This window comes from Zalophus californianus, chromosome 4 (genome assembly GCF_009762305.2).
Source record: "Zalophus californianus isolate mZalCal1 chromosome 4, mZalCal1.pri.v2, whole genome shotgun sequence".
In the NCBI taxonomy this organism is placed as follows: Eukaryota; Metazoa; Chordata; class Mammalia; order Carnivora; family Otariidae; genus Zalophus; species Zalophus californianus.
The window spans coordinates 126,843,593-126,865,289 of NC_045598.1; the positions used below are offsets into that span (position 1 = coordinate 126,843,593).

General features: G+C 37.9%; 1 protein-coding gene across 6 annotated transcripts in view; it reads left to right on the top strand.

The window, feature by feature from the left end:
* Positions 1-21,697, top strand: part of CSPP1 (centrosome and spindle pole associated protein 1) — a 266,222-nt gene that overhangs the window by 214,309 nt on the left and 30,216 nt on the right. For all 6 annotated transcript variants that reach the window (XM_027570502.2, XM_027570590.2, XM_027570366.2 and 3 more), the window contains 6 exons: positions 1,689-1,838; positions 2,448-2,594; positions 5,330-5,434; positions 7,371-7,437; positions 8,229-8,346; positions 20,161-20,300. In XM_027570502.2, coding sequence (XP_027426303.2) covers positions 1,689-1,838; positions 2,448-2,594; positions 5,330-5,434; positions 7,371-7,437; positions 8,229-8,346; positions 20,161-20,300 — 727 coding nt within the window. The remainder of the gene's footprint in view (positions 1-1,688; positions 1,839-2,447; positions 2,595-5,329; positions 5,435-7,370; positions 7,438-8,228; positions 8,347-20,160; positions 20,301-21,697) is intronic.

Sequence of the window (21,697 nt, forward strand, 5' to 3'; positions counted from 1 at the left end):
ATTTTTCTTTAAGCAGCCCCTTAAAACTCTTTCCCTCTCAAGCAAAATCTAGCACAAAACTCTAAGAAAATTTAAAATATCTAAATGGTATTTATTATTACTACCAACACTAAAGTGTCAGACAAGAAGTATCCCCAAACTTAAATGTCAAAAGAAATGTTATAAAATGTTCAGATCTGTGTACCAAGATGGCAAAATAAGGCTTAGCTCCATGTATGCATAAAAAAGTTATACTGTTAAAGTTAATGCAGAAGTCTTCATGTGGTTAAAATCTGATAAGTAATGCAAATGAGTGTTTACATATAATTTTTAATTACAGCTTTAGAAATAATTTAATCTTTTCAGCTGTAAGGTAAAGTTTGTAAAATATTTGCAGGACCCTTGAAGCACCTTTGTATTATACAGTTTGAAAACAACTGACCTAGATGATAGCTTTCCTCTTTCTGTCGAACTGCTGTGTAGCATTTTTGTTGGAATGGCATTTCTGTGGATTTCTTAGGTGTGTGATCCATTTATGATTGTGACCCTTAATGGAGAAGTGACTTTGTGATTGTAAATTGTGTGTGTGTGTGTGTGTGTGTGTGTGTGTGTGGAATAGGAAGAAGGGGGAATAAGTGTTAAATGTGAGGTTTTGTTGTATAGATCATAATTGCCCTTTTGTCTAGGTGTATTGTACTTGAAGAAGTGATTATGGGTACCTTATTAGTACTAAATATTAGGATTGTGCTTATTTAATAGTGTTGTTTGAAAAAAGTGTTGGAAGAAGCCCTAGCATGTAAAGTCATGGGACATGTAGGAAGAGTAAAGTTCTTACAGTTGAAAAGATTGATAACGCTAGATATAACAGCCTTGAAGCTAGAGGATATGTAGACAAGAACAATGAAAATAATATGAATATCCATAACCACTTCATATTTAAAAGTAACTGAAATCTATTGATAACCTTAAAACCAGCATCATGAATTCCCGATACCTTTGCTGCCATTCTACCTTACCTCATTCATGGAGGATGTAGACTATACCTCAAGGTCCTCTTCCTTTCACATCTCAGACCTTGCCTTAGAATATTTCTCCGGAGTTGTCAGCACTGTAGGCCCCAGGTGGCATTCAAGATGAAACTTAATTATGAACCCTTGTGGCTAAAATCCTTGTTTACCTTACCACTTACCAGTAGATAGGAAAGAAGAAAGGGCATTCTGGGGAAGGGTTTCTTGCATAAGGAATGATTAAATGCTAAAATACTACATTGTTGTTTCAGGATACTAATCAAGCCAAGGAACTTTGAGACATAATAGTAATGATCATTATAAAATAATATAATCATGAGTTATTTACTGCGTATGTGTGTAAACAGGAATTTTTATTTTTTTTAACATACATTGTTTCACTTCAGTTCTGTAAGTACTCCTTGGAGATGTAGACATTAATAGCTCTTTTTACCAGATGACAAAACTGAATAAGAATGTCTTCTTAAGGTCACTCAGTGAGTAAGTATTTGATGGAGCTGGAATTTTACTCATATCTCAACATTACATCATGTAGCCTCCTTAATAAAATATAGGAAACTGAAAAATTTAGGAACTTAAAAAGAGGGTATGAATGTTGAATTCATAGGATACTAGAAAATATTACATGGTATTCTAACTTTCATTAGTTTTCCAGAGTAATAACTAGGTTTAATTCTTTAGATTGAGGAAAAGAAACAAAGAGAGGAAGCAGAGCGAGAGAGACTAAGAATTGCAGAAGAAAAAGAAGAAAAACGGCTTGCAGAACAGAGAGCACGAATTCAGCAAGAGTATGAAGAGGAACAGGAAAAGAAAAGGGAGAAAGAGGAGGAGGTGCATTTTTTTCCTACTTTCTTTTTCTACTTACCCTGAAAGTGAAATCTTTATTTTGACTTGGAAAGGTATTACAGAGAACAGTCCTAGAGTACATTTAGAAAATATCAGATCAATATCCATTTATTGGATACTATTTTATTAAAGTGAAAGACTAAGTTAAAAAAGATTAATGATGACTTTTTTAAGCCAAAAATTAGCTTAGGCTTACTGGGATGTTATACAAAATGCCTAATACTTGGGGCGCCTGGGTGGCTCAGTTGGTTAAGCGACTGCCTTCGGCTCAGGTCATGATCCTGGAGTCCCGGGATCGAGTCCCGCATTGGGCTCCCTGCTCAGCAGGGAGTCTGCTTCTCCCTCTGACTCTCTTCCCTCTCGTGCTCTCTGTCTCTCATTCTCTCTCTCTCAAATAAACAAATAAAATCTTAAAAAAAAAAACAAAAAAAACAAAATGCCTAATACTTTATTGTTAAATAGCTTCTTTTTGTTAACACTGTATCATCTATATCTTCAATTTTATCTCTTTATTTCAGACAAATAAGACAGCAGATATTTGAATGGACTATAGAATGTATGTATGGAGTGTGTATTTTTCTCTTTATTTTAAAGCAAAGGCTAAAAAATGAAGAGCTTATTCGGTTAGCTGAAGAAAGACGAAAAGAGGCGGAAAGAAAGAAGAAAGAAGAGGAAGAAAAACATAATCTGCAGCTTCAGCACTACTATGCAAGAGAAAATATAATCGGGGAAGAAACAAAGGTACGTTTCAGACAGAAATGTCAGTTAAACCCATAGTTTAAACCCCTTTCATTGTGGCCTTGAGAGCAAAAGAGAGAGAGGGGAGGGGAGGCTTTTGTTTCTCCCTTCCATCTTGCTACTTCATCTGGGTGCAGTGCACTGGGCTTCCTGTACAGAGCATGCATGTCATCCTGCTTGCTGCTCTTCCCCCCCCAGTGAATGTAAGGGCTTTACTTACCTTAGTCATTCTTAATCTTGTTCCCGTGGTCTCTGGAGTAGCACCTGGCCAGCTATTCATGCTAAGAGTAAGTACAAAAATGGAAACTAAGTGTCTGGAAACTTTTGTAGCAATTTGTCAAAGTAATTCTGTGTGTGTTGGATCTGATAAAAAAGTTGGACTTAAATTGTGTAATGTCTTTTTAAAAATTTTCATGTATTTAGTAATTCATTTTTACTGTTTTACACTTCTATCCTTGATGGATTGGAAATTAAAAAAGAAATTGGTGCCTCATAATGGACTGGTTTGAAGTCCATAGCTGAGACTGATTGATATTCACTGTTAGGTGTGTGGTGGATCAAAGAGGTTTTCTCTCTAGGAAGCCACTTGGCCCCTGTGAAGCTCCAGTTTACACCCTTGCTCATATTTCAAAGCTATATTTAAAATTTTATATGTGTAAGTATCACTGGGGATTTGTTAAAAATGCATCTTCAGGTCTTATCCACAAAGTGTCTGATTTTAATAAGCTTGAGGGTGGTCCAGGAATCTGCATTTTACAAGCATTCTTAGGAGTTCAGATGTAGTTGGCCTACACATCTTGAAAAACTCTGTATGTGCTATAGTTTTGGCCCAATTCAACTTAAGAAAATGGTTTTCAGAAATTTAGATTTATACAGACATTATTTCTTCTAAGCAGCATTCACAGAAATACTACTTTTAACCAGTGGGCTCTTCTAGTGTATTTATGATGTGGTTTGGTACACTTTTCAGTGGGTAACCTGCTATAGACAGCATGAGCCATTTTTGATGGGTTCAGATACACTATTTGATTTCTCACCCCAGGATTTTATGGTGATAGAAATAAGTGTTTGCAGTTAGAATCTGCTGAAACATTATTTAAAAGAGAATTTATAAGTAACACCTATGTTTTTTGTTTGCTTTATTTATTTTCAGTGTTCTAGTAATGTTAGGCAATACCCTTCATTTTTAAAGTTGGATATATATTTGTTCTGCCTTTTAAAATATTATTCAAATGTCATTCATTTTTTAAATTAATAGCATTTATTTTTTAGAGCCATATTAGACTTGTAGCAAAATTGAGTGGAAAACACAGAGAATATTTTCTTGTAAAATTATTTAAAAATGAAAGAACATTTATTTCTGCCAATTTCTAATTATGTTTAAGAGAAAATGCTTTTCTTAGGAATATACAGTTTTATGACTGCTCTAGTTCAGTTGTGAAGTACCATAGTTTTAAACCAGCTTTGTTCCATTTAACGTATTTTGCTCTCAGTGATGCAGTTATCATTGCTAGCTATAATTTTTCTTTTATTTATGTATGCCTGATGACATGTTTTTGTCCATTTTCTTAGTTTTTACTTTTGTGTCATTTATTTTTTATTTAGCTTGTATATTTGGTTTGTTGAATTTGGTTTTATGTTTTTTTTTTAAATTCAGTTTTTTACCCTAATCAGAGAATTATAGTCTTTTGAACAGTGATACCTAAATCCATCTATTTTTATCAGACCCAATATATTTGATCATATTAATTGAATTTCTGGCTTTTTTTTTTATTTATGCTTCCTTGATAGTTATTTGTTTTCTTACTCTGTGGAGTATGCTTTGTTTGCTTCATCCTCTGTGTTCCTTTAGAAGGTTTATATTGTTATAATTCTGCTTGTGGTCATCTAGTGGTTTTAAAAGAAAAGATTTTCTCATATATTTCTGATTTTGTCAGAGTCACCAGTGAAAGTATATTTGGTTTTGTACCATGCAAAATGAACAATTTAACATCCATACATATACTCTGTTCCGGGTTTTTTTTTTTTTTTTTTAACCAGATAATTATTACTGCATTTTGTTGGGAATTTGTTTTTTGCATTTTGATTTTAATATGAAATTGGGAACTATTAACTTTATTACACTGGAAACTGAAACCCTCTTTTATCTCTTATGGAGACATAGAATGCTGTTGTGATCTGGAACATTCCCTCATGGTGATGCTCTTGGTGACAAGGGATCTAGGTTTTAGAGGTTGATTTATATTATTTCCCAGAAAAGAGTTTTTGTTTTTTTGTGTTGTCCTGTTTCTTTTTATTATTAAAACAAGTGTTTACCTTAGTTCTGTTTTTTGTTTTTGTTGTTTTCCTAATATTTGGTATGTTATTGCTTTACTTAAGTTTGTTGGATTTTTTTGTTCTAATCTGAGAGTGCTTTGGTTTTAATAACAATATCTAAATCAATTTATGTTTATCCTAACTGATGTTTTTGATCTTACATAATTGAATTTCTCACTTTTTTTTGGTAAAAAGTATTTTATTAAATAAAAGCAATAGCTTTCTGAACTTCCTAAGTGGTGTTGTAACTATTAGGGGTGTCTGTGCACACAGGCACATATATATGTAGACATACATATATGTATGTACGTGTTTGTACATACATATGTTGGTGTATGTCTATATATGTTTATATACGTATGTGTGTGTTTGTATGTGTATATATATACATACATATATATGTATACTTTCTTCCCCCCCAGTGCTTGAGACAGCCTTCTCCTGTTGTTCCTGCTCTTCAGAACAAAATTGCAAACAGACTTCAAAGACCTCCTTCAGTTGACAGCATTATAAGTTCCTTTATTCAGGTATATACTTTTTCTTTTGATTTGTTCATCTTAGCTAAATTATTTTAGATGAGGGGAATTGAGTGACATTTTTTTAATTCATCATATTTACCTATGTTACATTTTTTCAAAGCTGGAATACAATGGTTGCATTTATTTGTTGCATCAGTTGTAACTGGTAATAGTTGGTGCCATAAAGTTTAAATTCTTTTGACAGATTATAATTTAGCAAATGGTTCTTGTCCAGCCCTCTCAAGAAGGCCTTTTCTTTGATAATATATTATCTGGCTAGCTGTAATTATGCCATTGAAGTCCCTTATACTTTAGACTCAGCTATGATCAAAAAAACAGAGCTGGGAAAATGTTCCAGAAGGGTTGATCCTTGAGTTGACTCTTGAAGAATGAGTAGGAATTTGCCATAAAGAGGAGGAGGAGATGTGCCAAATCATGGAAGGAAGTGGCACACACGGAGAAGAATACCCCATGGTTTGCTCTGGCCTCAGAATGCCTAACCAGGGTGGCAGCAGAGGTAGAGGTCAAGACATAAGTAGGATGTTGTATGGAGTTTGACTTGATTCCCGTAGATGAGTGGATACCAAATGGACTAATTACCAGAATAGACAAAGCAAATGTTAGAACATTATCCTAATCCCGCTCTCTGAGATTCTGATTTAGTTGGTCTGTGATAGATAATGAATGGTATGCTTTGTAATACTTTAAGTAGGAGAATGACACGTCATAAGTTGGAGAATGGCCATATTTGTCTTACATAACGTTCTCTCAGGCACTGGTGTGGAGATGTATTTTAGAGGTCGGGTAAGACCATAAACATAGAAGTTACAGTGGTTTTGCACAAGTCCAGTTGTGAGACTTTCAGGACTTAAAGGCAGTGACATTAAGAACTGAGAATGGATGACAAATTTAAGACATACTTAAGAGACACAAATAATGGCATTCACTGTGTGTTGGGGGTAGGCATCAGTGAAAACCTTCAAGTTTCTTGTGAGATTTATATAGAGTGGGTAGTTGAAAATATGGGTTGTGGCTAAGGAAGGAGCTCTGGACTTGTTTGGAAGCCATTAACACTGTTCCTTGTCAGATTAGTACAGTTGTTTGGGATGGGTTTGGGGGAAGTAAAGAGGGCTGAGGATGGAACACCAGGGAATTAAATATTTAAGAGGCAGAGAAAGGAAATAGAGACAGAGAAAGTGATAGAGAATGGCAATATCAGTTGCTACTGGCCAATTAAAATAAGGGTGTAAAAGCCCATTGAATGTGTCACTTCGGGATCCCCTGGTGACTTTGGTGAGAGCTGTGGAGCGATAGGGTGTAGAAGCAAAGGCAGTAGCTGTGTGGTGAGGCGTGAATGGGCATGAGGAAGTAGACACCGTGTTGCATCTATTCTTCTTGAGAGGATGGCTGTGGAGGGAAGTAGAGAAGGGACAGTAGATAGTGATGAAGGAGGAGATAATTTTTTTTTAAGAAGGAAGAGTTTTTTTTAAGGTTTTATTTGAGAAAGAGAGAATGAGAGAGAGAGCACGGCGGGGGGGAGGGTCAGAGGGAGAAGCAGACTCCCCGCTGAGCAGGGTGCCCGATGCTGGACTCGATCCTGGGACTCCAGGATCATGACCTGAGCCAAAGGCAGTTGCTTAACCAACTGAGCCTCCCAGGCGCCCCAAGAAGGAAGAGATTTTTAAGCATAAGCTAAGAAAAAAGGGTGATTGGAGGAGGTAGGAGTCACTTACCAGGTACAGAGAACAGGTGACAGGGTTGTCGTTGGGTGGAGCAAGGACACTTCCATTGTGATGGGAAGGAAAAAGACATGGAGGTGAGTGTATAGGTAGGATAGTGGAAATCTGGTTTCTTTTACATATAGTTGCTTCAAAAAAATTATTCTCTTCAAGCTTCTGAGCAGGCAAGACATACTGAGTATATCTTTGTTATGATTGTTAAACAGGAAAGTTCCATATCCAGGGCAGAGTCTCCTCCGGTACCTGCCAGGAGAAACCAGCTCCGTGCAGAAGGTAGAGTTAACTATTAAGTCTGTAACCTATAATATTTCTCTTTTAAGCTTTTTATTTTGAAATAATTGTAGACTCACAGAATGTTGCAAAAGAGCGTAGTGAAGTCCCGTGTACCCTTCCTGCAGCTTCCCTCAGTGGTACTATCTTATATAGAACAACAACCAGGAAATTGACATTGTTAGACTCTACAGACCTCCATCAGGTCTCACAGTTTTAACACAAAGTAATTGATGTGTGTTTGTGTTTTGTGTGTGGTTCTGTGCATTTGTATTGTGTGTAATTTGTGTGACTATTGCACAAAGTATAGAACTGTGGCATCAGGGGCGCCTGGTGGCTCAGTCAGTTAAGAGTCTGCCTTTGGCTCAGGTCATGATCCCGGGGTCCTGGGATCAAGCCCCACATCAGGCTTCCTGCTCAGTGGGAGTCTGCTTCTCCCTCTCCCTCTGCCCCTCCCCTCTGCTCATGTTATCTCTCTCTTTCTTTCAAATAAATAAAATCTTTAAAAAAAAAGAAGAAGTGTGGCATCACCACAAAGGAACTCTCTTGTGCTGCCTCTTTATAGTTGCACTCTCCCTACCCCAAGAATATTTCTTAAGTCTGGCAATTCCTGTATTTTCAGAAATGTGTATGTGTATCTTACTGGTATTCATAAATATCTGTATTTATAAAACATTAACAACCTTCATAAAAATGTTTCTCTGAGCATTTTAGTTTTGTGATAAGTCTGGTTATGTTTTAATGTTTAATCTTCTGTTCTTATACCTGTCTTATTTTTTACTTTGAATTTGCAGAGGAGAAAAAAAATGTAATTATGGAGTTATCAGAAATGAGAAAACAGCTTCGTAGTGAAGAACGGCGTCTACAAGGGCGGTTGTTACACATGGACAGTGATGATGAAATTCATATAAGGCAAGTTTCACCTTGCGTTTTTGTTTGTTCTTGTGTTTTGTTGTTCTTGTGTTCAGGAAAAGGAATTATACATTAATCAGAACCGATCCAGTAATTCTACAGTTTTGGACCAGGATTAATCAGTCTTTGTTGTAAAATCACATTTATTAGAATAGATAAGTAGTATGCTTGAGAAAAGTTTTTAAGAGATTGTTGGTGAAATTGTAATACTGAAATAGCCTTTTCCCCCAAAAGAAATATAGCAAAATAATTATATCCTAGTGGAGGGACGCAGTGCAACTAATCCAAAATAGTATATGATTTATTAAGTCTCTTTGTGTTTAAAGTATGTGGTAGGTTTTCTTTTTCTAAACTTCATTCTTTTCTTTTTTGGCAAAGTAGCTTTTTCTTTAACCAGTATGCTTTTACTTTATTTTTTTCATTTAAATTCAATTAATTAACATATAATGTATTACTAGTTTCAGAAGTAGAGGTCAGTGATTCATCAGTCTTAAATAATACCCAGTGCTCATTACATCATGTGCCCTGCTTACTGGCCATCACCCAGTTACCCTATCCCTCCACCTCCTGCCCCTCCAGCAATGCTCAGTTTGTTTCCTATGATTTCGAGTCTCTTATGATTTCTCTTCCTCTCTGATTTTGTCTCATTTTTTCCTCTCTTCCTCTATGATCTTCTGTTTTGTTTCTTAAATTCCACATATGACAGATCTTATGATAATTGTCTTTCTCTGATTATTTTGCTTAGCATATTACCCTCCACTTCCATCCATGTCATTGCAAATGGCAAGATTTCATTTTTTTTGATGGTTGAGTAGTATTCCGTTGTGTGTATATATAGCATCTTCTTTATCCATTCATCTCTCACTGGACATCGGGGCTCTTTGCATAGTTTGACTATTGTGGACATTGCTGCTATGAACATTGAAGTGCAGGTGCCCTTTGGATCACTAAATTTGTTCTTTGGGGTAAATCCCTAGTAGTGCAGTTGCTGGCTCACAGGGTAGCTCTATTTTTAACTACTTGAGGAACCTCCATACTGTTTTCCAGAGCTGGCTGCACCAGCTTGCATTCCCACCAACAGTGTACCCCTTTCTCCGCATCCTTACCAATATCAGTCACTTCCTGACTTGTTAATTTTAGCCATTCTAACTACTGTGATGTGGTACCTCATTGTGGTTTTGATTTGTATTTTCCTGATGCTGAGTGATGTGGAGCATTTTTTCATGTTTCTGTTGGCCATTTGGATGTCTTCTTTGGATAAATGTCTGTTCATGTCTTCTGTCCATTTCTTGATGGGATTATTTGTTCTTTGGGTATTGAGTTTAATAAGTTCTTTATCGATTTTGGATGTTAGCCCATTATCTGATATATCATTTGCAAATATCTTCTTCCATTCTGTTGGTTGTCTTTTGGTTTTTGTCAACTATTTCCTTTGTTGTGCAAAAGCTTTTTATCTTGATGAAGTCCCAATAGTTAATTTTTGCCTTTCTCTCCCTTGCCTTTGGAGATGTGTCTAGCAAGATGTTGCCGCAGCCGAGGTCACAGAAGTTGCTGCCTGTGTTCTTTAGGATTTTGATGGGTTCCTGTCTCACATTTAGGTCTTTCATCCATTTTGAATCTATTCTTTTGTGTATTGTGTAAGGAAATGGTCCAGTTTCAGTCTTCTGCATGTGGCTGTCCAATTTCCCCAACACCATTTGTTGAAGAAAATGTCTTTTTTCCATTGGATATTCTATCCTGCTTCGTCCAAGATTAGGTGACCATAGAGTTGAGGGTCCATTTCTGGGTTCTCTATTCTGTTCCACTGATCTAGTGTCTGTGTTTGTGCCAGTACCATACTGTCTTGATGACAGCTTTGTAATAGAGCTTGAGGTCCAGGATTGTGATGCCACCAGCTTTGGTTTTCTTTTCCAACATTCCTTTGGCTATTTGGGGTCTTTTCTGGTTCCATACAAATTTTAGGATTATTTGTTCCAGCTCTGTGAAAAAAAGTTGATGGTATTTTGGTAGGAATTGCATTGAAAGTATAGATTGCTCGAGGTAGCATAACCATTTTAACAACATTTGTTCTTCCAACCTATGAGCATGGAACGTTTTTCCATTTCTTTGTGTCTGCCTCTGTTTCTTTCATGAGTGTTCTATAGTTTTTTGAGTACAGATCGTTTGCCTCTTGGGTTAGTTTTATTCCTAGGTATCTTAGGGGTTTTGGTGCAGTTGTAAATGGGATCAACTCCTTAATTTCTCTGTCTTCTGTCTCATTGTTAGTGTATAGGAATGGAACTGATTTCTGTGCATTCGTTTTATATCCTGCCACTTTGCTGAAGTCCTGTATGTGTTCTAGCAATTTTGGGGTGGAGTCTTTTGGGTTTTCCACATAGAGTATCATACCGCCTGCAAAGAGTGGAGAGTTTGACTACTTTTCTGCCGATTCGGATGCCTTTTATTTCTTTTTGTTGTCTGATTGCTGAGGCTAGGACTTCTAGTACTATGTTGAACAACAGTGGTGAGAGTGGGCATCCTTGCCGTGTTCCCAACCTTAGGGGAAAAGCTATCAGTTTTTCCCCATTGAGAACGACATTTGCTGTGGGCTTTTTGTATATGGCTTTTATGATATTGAGGTATGTTCCCTCTATCCCTACCCTGTGAAGAGTTTTAATCAAGGAAAGATGCTGTACTTTGTCAGATGCTTTTTCTGCATTCATTGGGAGGTTTATATGGTTCTTGTCCTTTCTTTTAATAAAGTAGTGTGTCACAATGATTGATGTGCAGTTGTAACCACACTAGGAGATAGGAAAATACTACCTCAGGAGTAAATCCCACTTGGTCAGGGTGAATAATCCTTTTAATGTATCGTTGGATCCTGTTGGCTAGGATCTTTTTAATGTACCTTTGGATCCTACTGGCTAGTATCTTGGTGAGAATTTTGGCATCCATGTTCATCAGAGATATTGGTCTGTAATTCTCCTTTTTGGTGGGTTCTTTGTCTAGTTTTGGGATCAAGGTAATGCTGGCCTCATAAAATGAGTTTGGAAGTTTTCCTTCCATTTCTATTTTTTGAAACCGCTTCAGAAGAATAGGTATTAATTCTTCTTTAAATGTTTGGTAGAATTCCCCTGCGAAGTCATCTGGCCCTGGGCTCTTGTTTGTTGGGAGATTTTTGATTACTTCTTCAATTTTCTTGCTGGTTATGGGTCTGTTCAGGTTTTCTGTTTCTTCCTGGTTCAGTTTTGGTAGTTTATACATCTCTAGGAATGCATCCGTTTCTTCCAGATTGCCTAATTTGTTGATATATAGTTGCTCATAATATGTTCTTATGACTGTTTGTATTGCTTTGATGTTGGTTATGATCTCTCCTCTTTCATTCATGATTTATTTGGGTCCTTTCTCTTTTCTTTCTGATGAATCTGGCCAGGTGTTTATCGATCTTATTCTTTTTTAAAGAACCAGCTCCTATTTTCGTTGATCTGTCCTACTGTTCTTTTGTTTTCTATTTCATTGATTTCTGCTCAAATCTTCATTAATTCTCTTCTCCTGCTGGGTTCAGTCTTTATTTGCTGTTCTTTCTCCAGCTCCTTAGGTGTAAGTTTAGGTTGTGTATTTGAGACCTTTCCTGTTTCTTGAGAAAGACTTGTGTTGCTGTATGATTCCCTCTTAGGACTGCCTTGGCTGCATCCCAACGATTTTGACCAGTTGTGTTTTCATTTTCATTGGTTTCCATGAATTCTTAAAATTCTTTAATTTCCTGGTTGATCCATTCATTCTTTAGTAGGATGCTCTCTAGCCTCCATGTATTTGAGTTCTTTCCGACTTTCCTCTTGTGATTGAGTTCTAGTTTCAAAGCATTGTGGTCCAAAAACATGCAGGGAATGATCCCAATCTTTTGGTACCGGTGGAGACCTGATTTGAGACCCAGTATGTGATCTATTCTGGAGAATGTTCCATGTGGACTCCAGAAGAATGTGTATTCCCTTATTTTAGGATGGAATGCTCTGAATATATCTGTGAAGTCCATGTGGTTCAGTGTGTCATTCAAAGCCCTTGTTTCCTTGTTTATCTTCTTAGATGATCTGTCCATTTCAGTGCCTGAGGTGTTAAAGTCCCCTACTATTGTACTATTATCGATGTGTTTCTTTAATTTTGTTATGTGCTTATATATTTGGCTGCTCCCATGTTAGGGGTATAAATATTTACAGTTGTTAGATCTTCTTGTTGGATAGACCCTTTAAGTATGTTATGGTGTCCTTCCTCATCTCTTATTGCAGTCTTGGTTTAAAATGTAATTTGTGTGATAGAAGGATTGCTACTCTAGCTCTCTTTTGATGTCCATTAGCATGATAAATGGTTTTCCACCCCCTCGCTTTCAATCTGAAGGTGTCTTTGGGTCTAAAATGGTCTCTTGCAGACAGTATATGGATGGGTCTTGCTTTTTTATCTAGTCTGATAGCCTGTGTGTTTTGATTGGGGCATTTAGCCCATTTACATTCAGGGTAACTATTGAAAGATATGAATTTAGTGCTATTGTATTACCTGTAAAGTCACTGTTTCTGTATTTATTGTCTCTGTTCCTTTCTGGCCTATGTTACTTTTGGGTTCACTCTTCACTTAAAGGATCCCTTTTAATATTTCTTCCAGAGCTCTTTTAGTGATCACAAATTCTTTTAGTTTCTGTTTGTCCTGGAAGCTTTTTATCTCTCCTTCAATTTTGAATGACAGCCTTGCTGGATAAAGTATTTTTGGCTGCATAGTTTTTTCATTTAGCACCCTGAATATATCATGGCAGTCCTTTCTGGCCTGCTAGGTCCCTGTGGATAGGTCCCCTGCGAGTCTAATGTTTCTGTCCTTGTAGGTTACGGACCTCTTGTACCAAGCTGCTTTCAGGAATTTCTCCTTGTCTCTGAGATTAGCAAGTTTCAGTATTATATGTCGAGGTGTTGACCTGTTTTTAACTGATTTTGAGGGATGTTCTCTGTGCGTCCTGGACTTGAATGCCTGTTTCCTTTCCCAGATTAGGGATGTTCTCTGTTATAATTTGCTCTAATATACCTTCTGCCCTTCTCCCTTTCCTCTTCTGGAATCCCAATTATTCTAATATTGTTTTGGTTTATGGTATAACTTATCTCTCGAATTCTTCCCTCGATATTCAGTTGTTGTTTATCTCTCTTGTTTTTAAGATTTTATTTATTTATTTGACATAGAGAGAGACAGCGAGAGAGGGGACATGACCATGGGGGAGTGGTAGAGGGAGAAGCAGGATTCCCGCTGAGCAGAGAGCCCGATGCAGGGCTTGATCCCCGGACCCTGGGATCATGACCTGAGCCGAAGGCAGAGGCTTAATGACTGAGCCACCCAGGCGCCCCTGTTTAATCTCTTTTTTTCTCAGCTTGTTTATTTTCCATTATTTTGTCTTTTTTTTATAAGATTTTATTTATTCATGAGAGACAGAAAGAGAGAGAGGCAGAGGGAGAAGCAGACTCCCAAGGAGTAGAGAGCCCGATGTGGGACTCGATCCCAGGACCCTGGGATCATGACCTGAGCTGAGGGCAGACGCTTAAGCATCTGAGCCACCCAGGCGCCCCATTATTTTGTCTTCTCTCTCACAATTCTCTCTGCTGCCTCATCTATCCCAGCAGTTAGAGCCTCCATTTTTTATTACATCTCATTAATAGCCTTTTTTATTTTGACTTGATTAGATTTTAGTTCTTTTATTTCTTCAGTATAAGCTTCTCTAATGTCTTCTGTGCTTTTTGCAAGCCCAGCTAGTATCTTTATAATCATTATTCTGAACTCTAGTTCCAACATTTTATTCATGTCCATACTGATTAGGTCTCTGGCCATCATTATTGCATCTTGTTCTCTTTTTTGAGGTGAGTTTTTTTGTCTTGTCATTCTGTCTAGAGAAGAATAGATGAAGAAGAGAACAAAATACTAAAATGGAAACAATGACCCCAGAGAAATATACACTAAAATCAGAAGAGATGCAAAACCAGAAAAAATTTAAAAAAAAGTGTGAGAGAATATAATCAGACAGGTGAACAAAACAGAGCAATACACTGGATCCTGTGTGCATTTTTGTCTGTTAGAAAACTAGATTCCAAAATTGTAAGGAAAGAAAAACTTCTATATGTACGAAAATAAAGGATAGAATGTAACTATAAAAATGAAAATTAAAAGTCAAAAAAAAAAAAAGGAATATAAACAGGTGAACAGAACAGAGCAATACACTATATCCTGAGTGTATTTTGGTCTGTTTGTTAGAAGAAACTGCATCCCAAAATTGTAAAGAAAGGAAAACTTTAATATATATACAAAAATAATATTAAATACAATGGAAGGTTAGAATGTAAGTGTAAATATGAAAATTAAAAAAGATTTTAAAAGAGTTGATTCAAAAATAAGAAAATGGTTGAAAAAAGAAAGAGCAAAAACATTAAAATTGAAGTACTAAAGAATCGTGGCAAAAAGACCATAATTTCTATATGTTTTCCCTTAGTGCTGGAGTTTTGCAGTTCTGTGTGATTAGTAAACATGGTCTTAGCTGGATATTCTTGGTGATCCTCTGGGGGAGGGGCCTGTTGTGCTGATTCTACAGTGTCTTTGCCCCAGGGGCAACTGCATTGCCCTTGCCAGGGGTCCATGCTAAGTAAGCTGCTCTGGTTTGTTCTATGTGGTTTTGTTCCCTGAAGGCTTTCTGCTCTGCTTTAGAGGATGAGAATTAAAATGGCGGCCTCCCAATCTTCAGCCCCAGAGCCAGAGCTCGGGGCCCACTCCTCAGTGTGCCCTCACGCAAAAGCAGTCAATCACATCTGTCTCCCTGGTCTCCATCTGCACGAAACCCTGATGGGAGTCTCCAAACCCTGCAGCCTCCTATGGCACATACTCACGCCGCTCCTCCCTGGGGGACGAAGTAGGGTCAATTCTGAATATATCATGGCAGTCCTTTATGGCCTGCCATGTCTCTGTGGATAGAGCTCCTGCCAGTCTAACATTTCTACCCTTGGGGTTTATGGATCTCTTGTCCCTAGCTGCTATCAGGAGTGCAGTCTCCCAACTGTTTGGTGGTTCGTCATTTATGGCAACACTATGCTGAGAGCCCACACCTGGGCTTTCTGATTGCAGCCCACTTGTCCACCCCCAGGCACCCCAGGTCTTTCTGTGATCCTGAAGATCCAGAGACCACACTGTCCCACCTAGGTTTTTGCCCCATTTCACCACCTTAGCATGCCTCTCAGGCAGGGCTGTCCCTCACTGGAGCAGACTTCTAAAAGTTCTGATTTTGCGCTTGGCTGCTATATCAGTTTCGGGTGTTGGCTTAGGGAGGCTCCCCCCACCTCCCTGGCGGTTTATCTTCCCATATAGAGCTTCAGATTCACTTCTCTGCACATCCTGCCTTGCAGAAAGTAGTCGCTTTTCTGTTTGTAGAGTTGCAGCTATTCTTTCCTTAGATCTCTGGTTGAGTTCACAGGTGTTCAGAATGATTTGATAGCTACTAGTTGAATTCCTGGAACCAGACAAAACCAAGGTCTCCTATTTCTCTGCCATGTTGGACTATCTGCACCAATATTCTCTTAGATTCACATTCTTGAATTTTATGTAGATTATGTTGCCTTCATAAAACATTTATCCATACCTGTTCAATCTATTCACTGCAAAAATATGGGATATTTAATGAATATTTAACCTAATATAAAACATTTAAATTGAGCGTCTTAACTGCTCTTCCTTACTGCCAATAATATATTTATGGTGATGATGATGACCACCATAGTGGTGGTGACAGAGATGTTGAGATTGGGGAGGAAGAAAGAAGTAGCACTTTTTAAAAAAAATATTAGAGAGTGAGCAAGAGAGAGAGAGCACGAGTGGGGTGGAGAGGCAGGGGGAGAGAGAGAAGCACACTCCCTGCTGAGCAGGGAGCCTGACACAGGGCTCGATTCCAGGACCCTGGGATCATGACCTGAGCCAAAGGTAGATGCTTAACCAACCAAGCCACCCAGGTGCCCTGAAGTAGCACTTTCTTGAAGGAAAACCAGAAATACTAGCCCTAATCATGAAATGTTTAATAGGATTAGACTCAATAAAACTGAGTTTGGGGCGGGCACACCTTTCTTCCAGCTCTATCTTAGAATGGACTGTTTTGTCTCACCACAGAAATCAGTGAATGAAAATAATTGACTGATTTCAGTCTGTATGTACACAAGGCAAATGGGTGCAGAAGTTGCTTTGTAAGCTAAGCTAAGTGGTAGGGAAGTCCATGCTGGGGAAAAAGATAATTGAAACAAGACTAGAAATAGAAAATTATGAAAACATTCTCTTTACTTTCCCATTTTTAGTCTTCTATAAAATCAGGCACAGAAATTTAGTCTTTGAGGGGGAAAACTATATAGGAATGGACAACTTCAGAGTTGGAATAATCATAGTTACATTTTAAAGGTATCTTTTACATTTTCCATCAACAATCTATTTTCTAAAATACTTATAACTTACAGACTATCAAACATTTCTGATTTTTGCCAAAAGGACTCATAAATTTTTTTAAAGTAGTGTTCTTCAAACCGCAGAGCAGTTTTGTTCAAAATAAACTTTTATTTATTTTGGCATCATTTTAGATTAAAAGAAAAGTTGCAGACATAGTACAGAGTTTCCATATGCCTCTCACTCAGTTTTCCCCAGTTGTTAACATCTTGTGTTACTGGAGTTTGACTGTCACTAAAAAACTGTTGTTGGAACATTACTACTAAGTTCCAGACTTTTTAGCCTTCCCTAGTTTTTCCATTAATGTTCTCTTTCTGTTCCAGAATCTAATCACTGTAGGTACCACATTGCATTTAGTTGTCATGTCTCCTAGTCTCCTCTGGTCTGGGACAGTTTCTTAGTCTTTACTTGTTTTCATGACTGTGACAGTCTAGAGGGGTATTGGCCAGGTAGAATCCTATAGAATATCCCCTAGTCTGGGTTTGTCTGAAGTTTACTCATGATTAGACTGGTGTTAAGGGTTTTTGGAAAGAATTGCACAGGGTGGATGGCCTTCTCATCACATCATATAATGGGGGTATGTGGCATCTACATAGACATTCCTGGGGATGGAAACCTTCATCATTTGGTTAAAGTAGAATTTGCCAGGTTTCTCTGCTGTAGTTACTATTCTTAGGACATGACTCAACGAATTTGGCACACTCACAAGAATGGGTAGGAGGTAGGATTAAGCTCCATAGCCTGTAGAGGGGCTTAGTTATCTATATATGTATATTTTTAGAATTCTTTTGTAAGGAAGATTTGTCCCTTCTTGGTGTGCTTGAGTAGTTCACTTGGTCGAGCATCAGACTTGATTTTGGCTCAGGTCGTGGTCTTGGGGTCATATGATCGAGCCCCGTGTTGGGCTCTGAGCTCAGTGGGGAGTCTGCTTCTCTCCCTTTCCTTCTGCCCCTCCGCCTGCTCATGCTCTCACATGCTCTCTCTTTTTCTCTCTCTAAAGTAAATAAATCTTAAAAAACTGTCCCTTCTCTTCCCTTTATTTATTCAATCTTTATATCACTTTCGATTCATGTATATTTATTTTGTACTTTGGGGTATAATCCATTGTCCATTTTTTTTGAGCACTTCATTCCTTTTTGGTATTACGAGAGACACTTCAGGATGCTCTTGTATTTCCCCTACCCCAGCCCTGAAATCCGCTATTTCTCCAGGAAGCCATGGTTCCTCTTGGAGGATGGTATTTAGAAACAAGCTCTGGATGCTGGATGTGCTTTCTGGGTGTCTTTGCATCTGGGCCCTGTTTAGTGGACAGAGCTAGATAATGTGTACTGAGAAACATATCTGTCATTGTTCCTGGCCTATCATTTTGTATTTCTGTTAAATTTATACTGATATTTAAGACTCTAATCCAGTATGTGATAGGATTTTAATGTCGCAGCTTAATCTCCAAGCATGTTCTAGCTAAGTAAACACAGTGAGAAAATTTCAAAAATACGGAATGGCTAGATAATGAAATGTTAACCCAAGGCGGTAATTTTCAGTGAGTAGTTCTGTTTTATTTATCAACTACTTATAAGTAGTTGAGAGGTCAGTGTAGTTTTTCTTTATTTACTTTTATGATGTTATAAATGTCTTAACTATTGCAGCTTTACATACTCAAACATGCATGTTTAATTCAGTATAGTGGGTTATTGACATTAATTTTCTTTCATAAATTGAACACTGTACTCTCTTTTGGCAAACCAATATAAGAGAAACCAGGTAGCTTTTCAATTTTCTCTTCTGCAAGTGATAGCAATAATTTCTACCCCATGAGATTTTAGCGAAGCATAAATACATGCATGTATTTGAAAGTACCTTGTAAATTCTACATGCTAACTTAGAGAATATATGTTAGATTGCCATCATTTAACAAGAATTGGTTAAATACATTTACTCTGGTATAATTTTTAATATGTATCATAATCAGAGACATCTCAGAGTTGATTATTCCAATTTTATAAATTGTTTCACAAAAAGAATCTTATTCATTAATTAAGCTCACATTATTGAGCTCTTACTTTGTGTTAGGCACAAAACAAACATTAGCCAGCTCACATCCAAAGAAGATCTAATCTAATTCCTAACTTAGTAGCCTATTTAACTTTTAGTAGTAATGGAAACTAGGAAGGAGTCCAGTTCACTAGAAGTCTTTGTCAGCCTTGACGAGGTACTTTTGTGATTTGTTATCCTCACCTCGAAAGGAAGCTCCAGGAGAACAGTAGTATTGCCTTTTGGGATCCAAGCTTTCCCATCTAGGTGCTTAGGGAAGATTTAGTGAACAAAGAAATGAAGGCAAGAGTTGGGCCAAGTCTCTGACAGCTATAGCTTAAAGCCTAATTTTCAGAAATAGAGGGGGACTGTCTAGTGCTGCGGGAAGCACAGGTAGGTCTTTTCAGGGCTAGAGACACTGTCCCCCATCCTTTCCTCTTCTTAGTCACTCCCCCAAAGCCCTAGCAGGAAACTTGCTTACTAAGCCCCCTATTATGTTAACTTCCTAGGTACCAGAGTATCAAATAAACTAATTAGGTATTGAGTTCCCCAAAAGCCGTTGTAAAATTAGTGTTGGAGACTGTGTATAGTACCCATTATATTGGGTGGTGTATTAATACCATATTTCTCTGTATAATTTTTATTTTAGGCTGAGGGGAAGATAACATTTATTGATTACTTAACATATGTCAAATACAATGCTGGGTACTTTACCGTGTATAACTTCACTTAATTAGAAGGAATAGACATCATCTGCATCATACAGATGATGAAATCAAGGTCAAACTGCCAATAAATAGCAGAGCTGGTCTTTGAGTCTTGGTTTTGCTGACTTCAAAGACTATGATCTTTCTACTATGTGAACATTTTTAAGGTAAAGCTAACTCATTTTACTCTTCTAATAAGGTACTTTGCATCAGAATATCTTGGAAGATTACACTGACCTTTACTATATTTTTTAATACAAGAGATTGAAATAACGTATTAAAGTTTTCTAGTATACTGTGATGTAAGATGCCAGATTTTTTTTTTTTAAAGATTTTATTATTTGACAGAGAGAGACACAGCAAGAGAGGGAACACAAGCAGGGGGAGTGGGAGAGGGAGAAGGAGGCTTCCCGCGGAGCAGGGAGCCCGATGCGGGGCTCGATTCCAGGACCCTGGGATCATGACCTGAGCCGAAGGCAGACGCTTAATGACTGAGCCACCCAGGCACCCTGAGATGCCAGATTTCTTGTACAGGGAGTTAAATGTGAACTCCAATTCTCTTCCCATTAAAACACATTTACCAAAATTTGTCATCTCTCTGTAGGAAAAGAGAAAGGAATCCCATGGATATATTTGACATGGCTAGGCATCGACTGCAAGCTCCTGTGAGAAGACAGTCGCCTAAGGGCTTAGATGCTACTACTTTTCAGAATATTCATGACTTCAATGAGCTGAAAGATAGAGGTGAGTCGAATGCTGCTCTTTTATATACAGACTGTGTTCTCCCCGTATTCAAGTATTTATTTGTATCCTTTTTCTAAAGTAAAGTTTCATCTACGATACCTATTTTAAATAACGATGAATAAAACTTCTATATACTTTAGTTCTTTATGTTACCAATCTGGTAGATGAGGCTTTGGTTTGTCTCTTTTCTTTTGGAGAGCATACAGCTGTTAAAGCCTCTCGGGAGTGGATTAGATCAGGTAGACTAATAAGAGTGGCACTTAATGGAAGTCATTAATGGAAGGGGGACAGGGCAAGCTGAGCTTGGGAAAGAGACTAAGAACGAACAGCCAGAGTGACTGGAGAATGTGGTATCCTGAAAGCTGAGGGAAGAGAGCGTGTCAAGGAGAAAGAATCGTGTAAGAGGAATATTGCAAAGTATCATTTGGATCAGAGGTCACTGGTGACCTCAATTAGATCTTTGGTGGAATTAGGGCATCAGAAGCCAACTAACATTGGAATGAGGATTGACTAGGAGGCAGACTGTTGGAGGCAGTGACAACCCCTGGAGGAAGCTTGGCTGGGAAGGGGAGGAACGGAGGGTCCAGAGCTGGGGGAATGCATTCTGATGCTACTGTGGAGGGTGGCTTGTGACAGGGTAAGAGGTGTATGTAGGATATGAGAGAGAGGGAGGGAATGATGAGAGCAGGGTCCCTGAGTAGGCAGGAGCAAATAGAGGATATTTGAAGGAAGAGAGTTGAGAAGATTTGATGTAGTGCTTAGAAGGAGGAGAGAAAGCTTAGTAGGGAAATAGGATTACCAGGAGACACAGGGGCCTGGGAAACTGAAAATGTGTAGAGGAACCAAAATGTGTGTTATATGTGATTCTTCCTTTTGGACCATTTAATAGAGCAGGTGTCGGAGTCGAGGTGGCAAATTGTTGGATGTGTGATCATACGACCTATACCAGATGAACCAGAATTGAACCTTTCTTCTTTTTACTTTTAAAAATAGTATCTATTACAGAAAGTTTTGAAAACACAGAAAGATACATAAGAGGGGAAAATCACCTTACTCAAATCACCTAAATATTTCTAGTCTTCTTTCTGAGCCTAGTTTAAAACAAAAGTATGGGGCGCCTGGGTGGCTCAGTCGTTAAGCGTCTGCCTTCGGCTCAGGTCATGGTCCCAGGGTCCTGGGATTGAGCCCTGCATCGGGCTCCTGGCTTAGCGGGAGGCCTGCTTCTCCCTCTCCCACTCTTGCTGTCTCTCTCTACCAAATAAATAAAATCTTGAAAAAAAAAAAAAGTAAAACAAAAACAAGATATAACTTATTTAATTTTCTCTGTTTTTCATTTAGATTTACAAGTGTCATCAGTTACATTTACTATTTTTTAATGCTATCATTTATTTATTTAT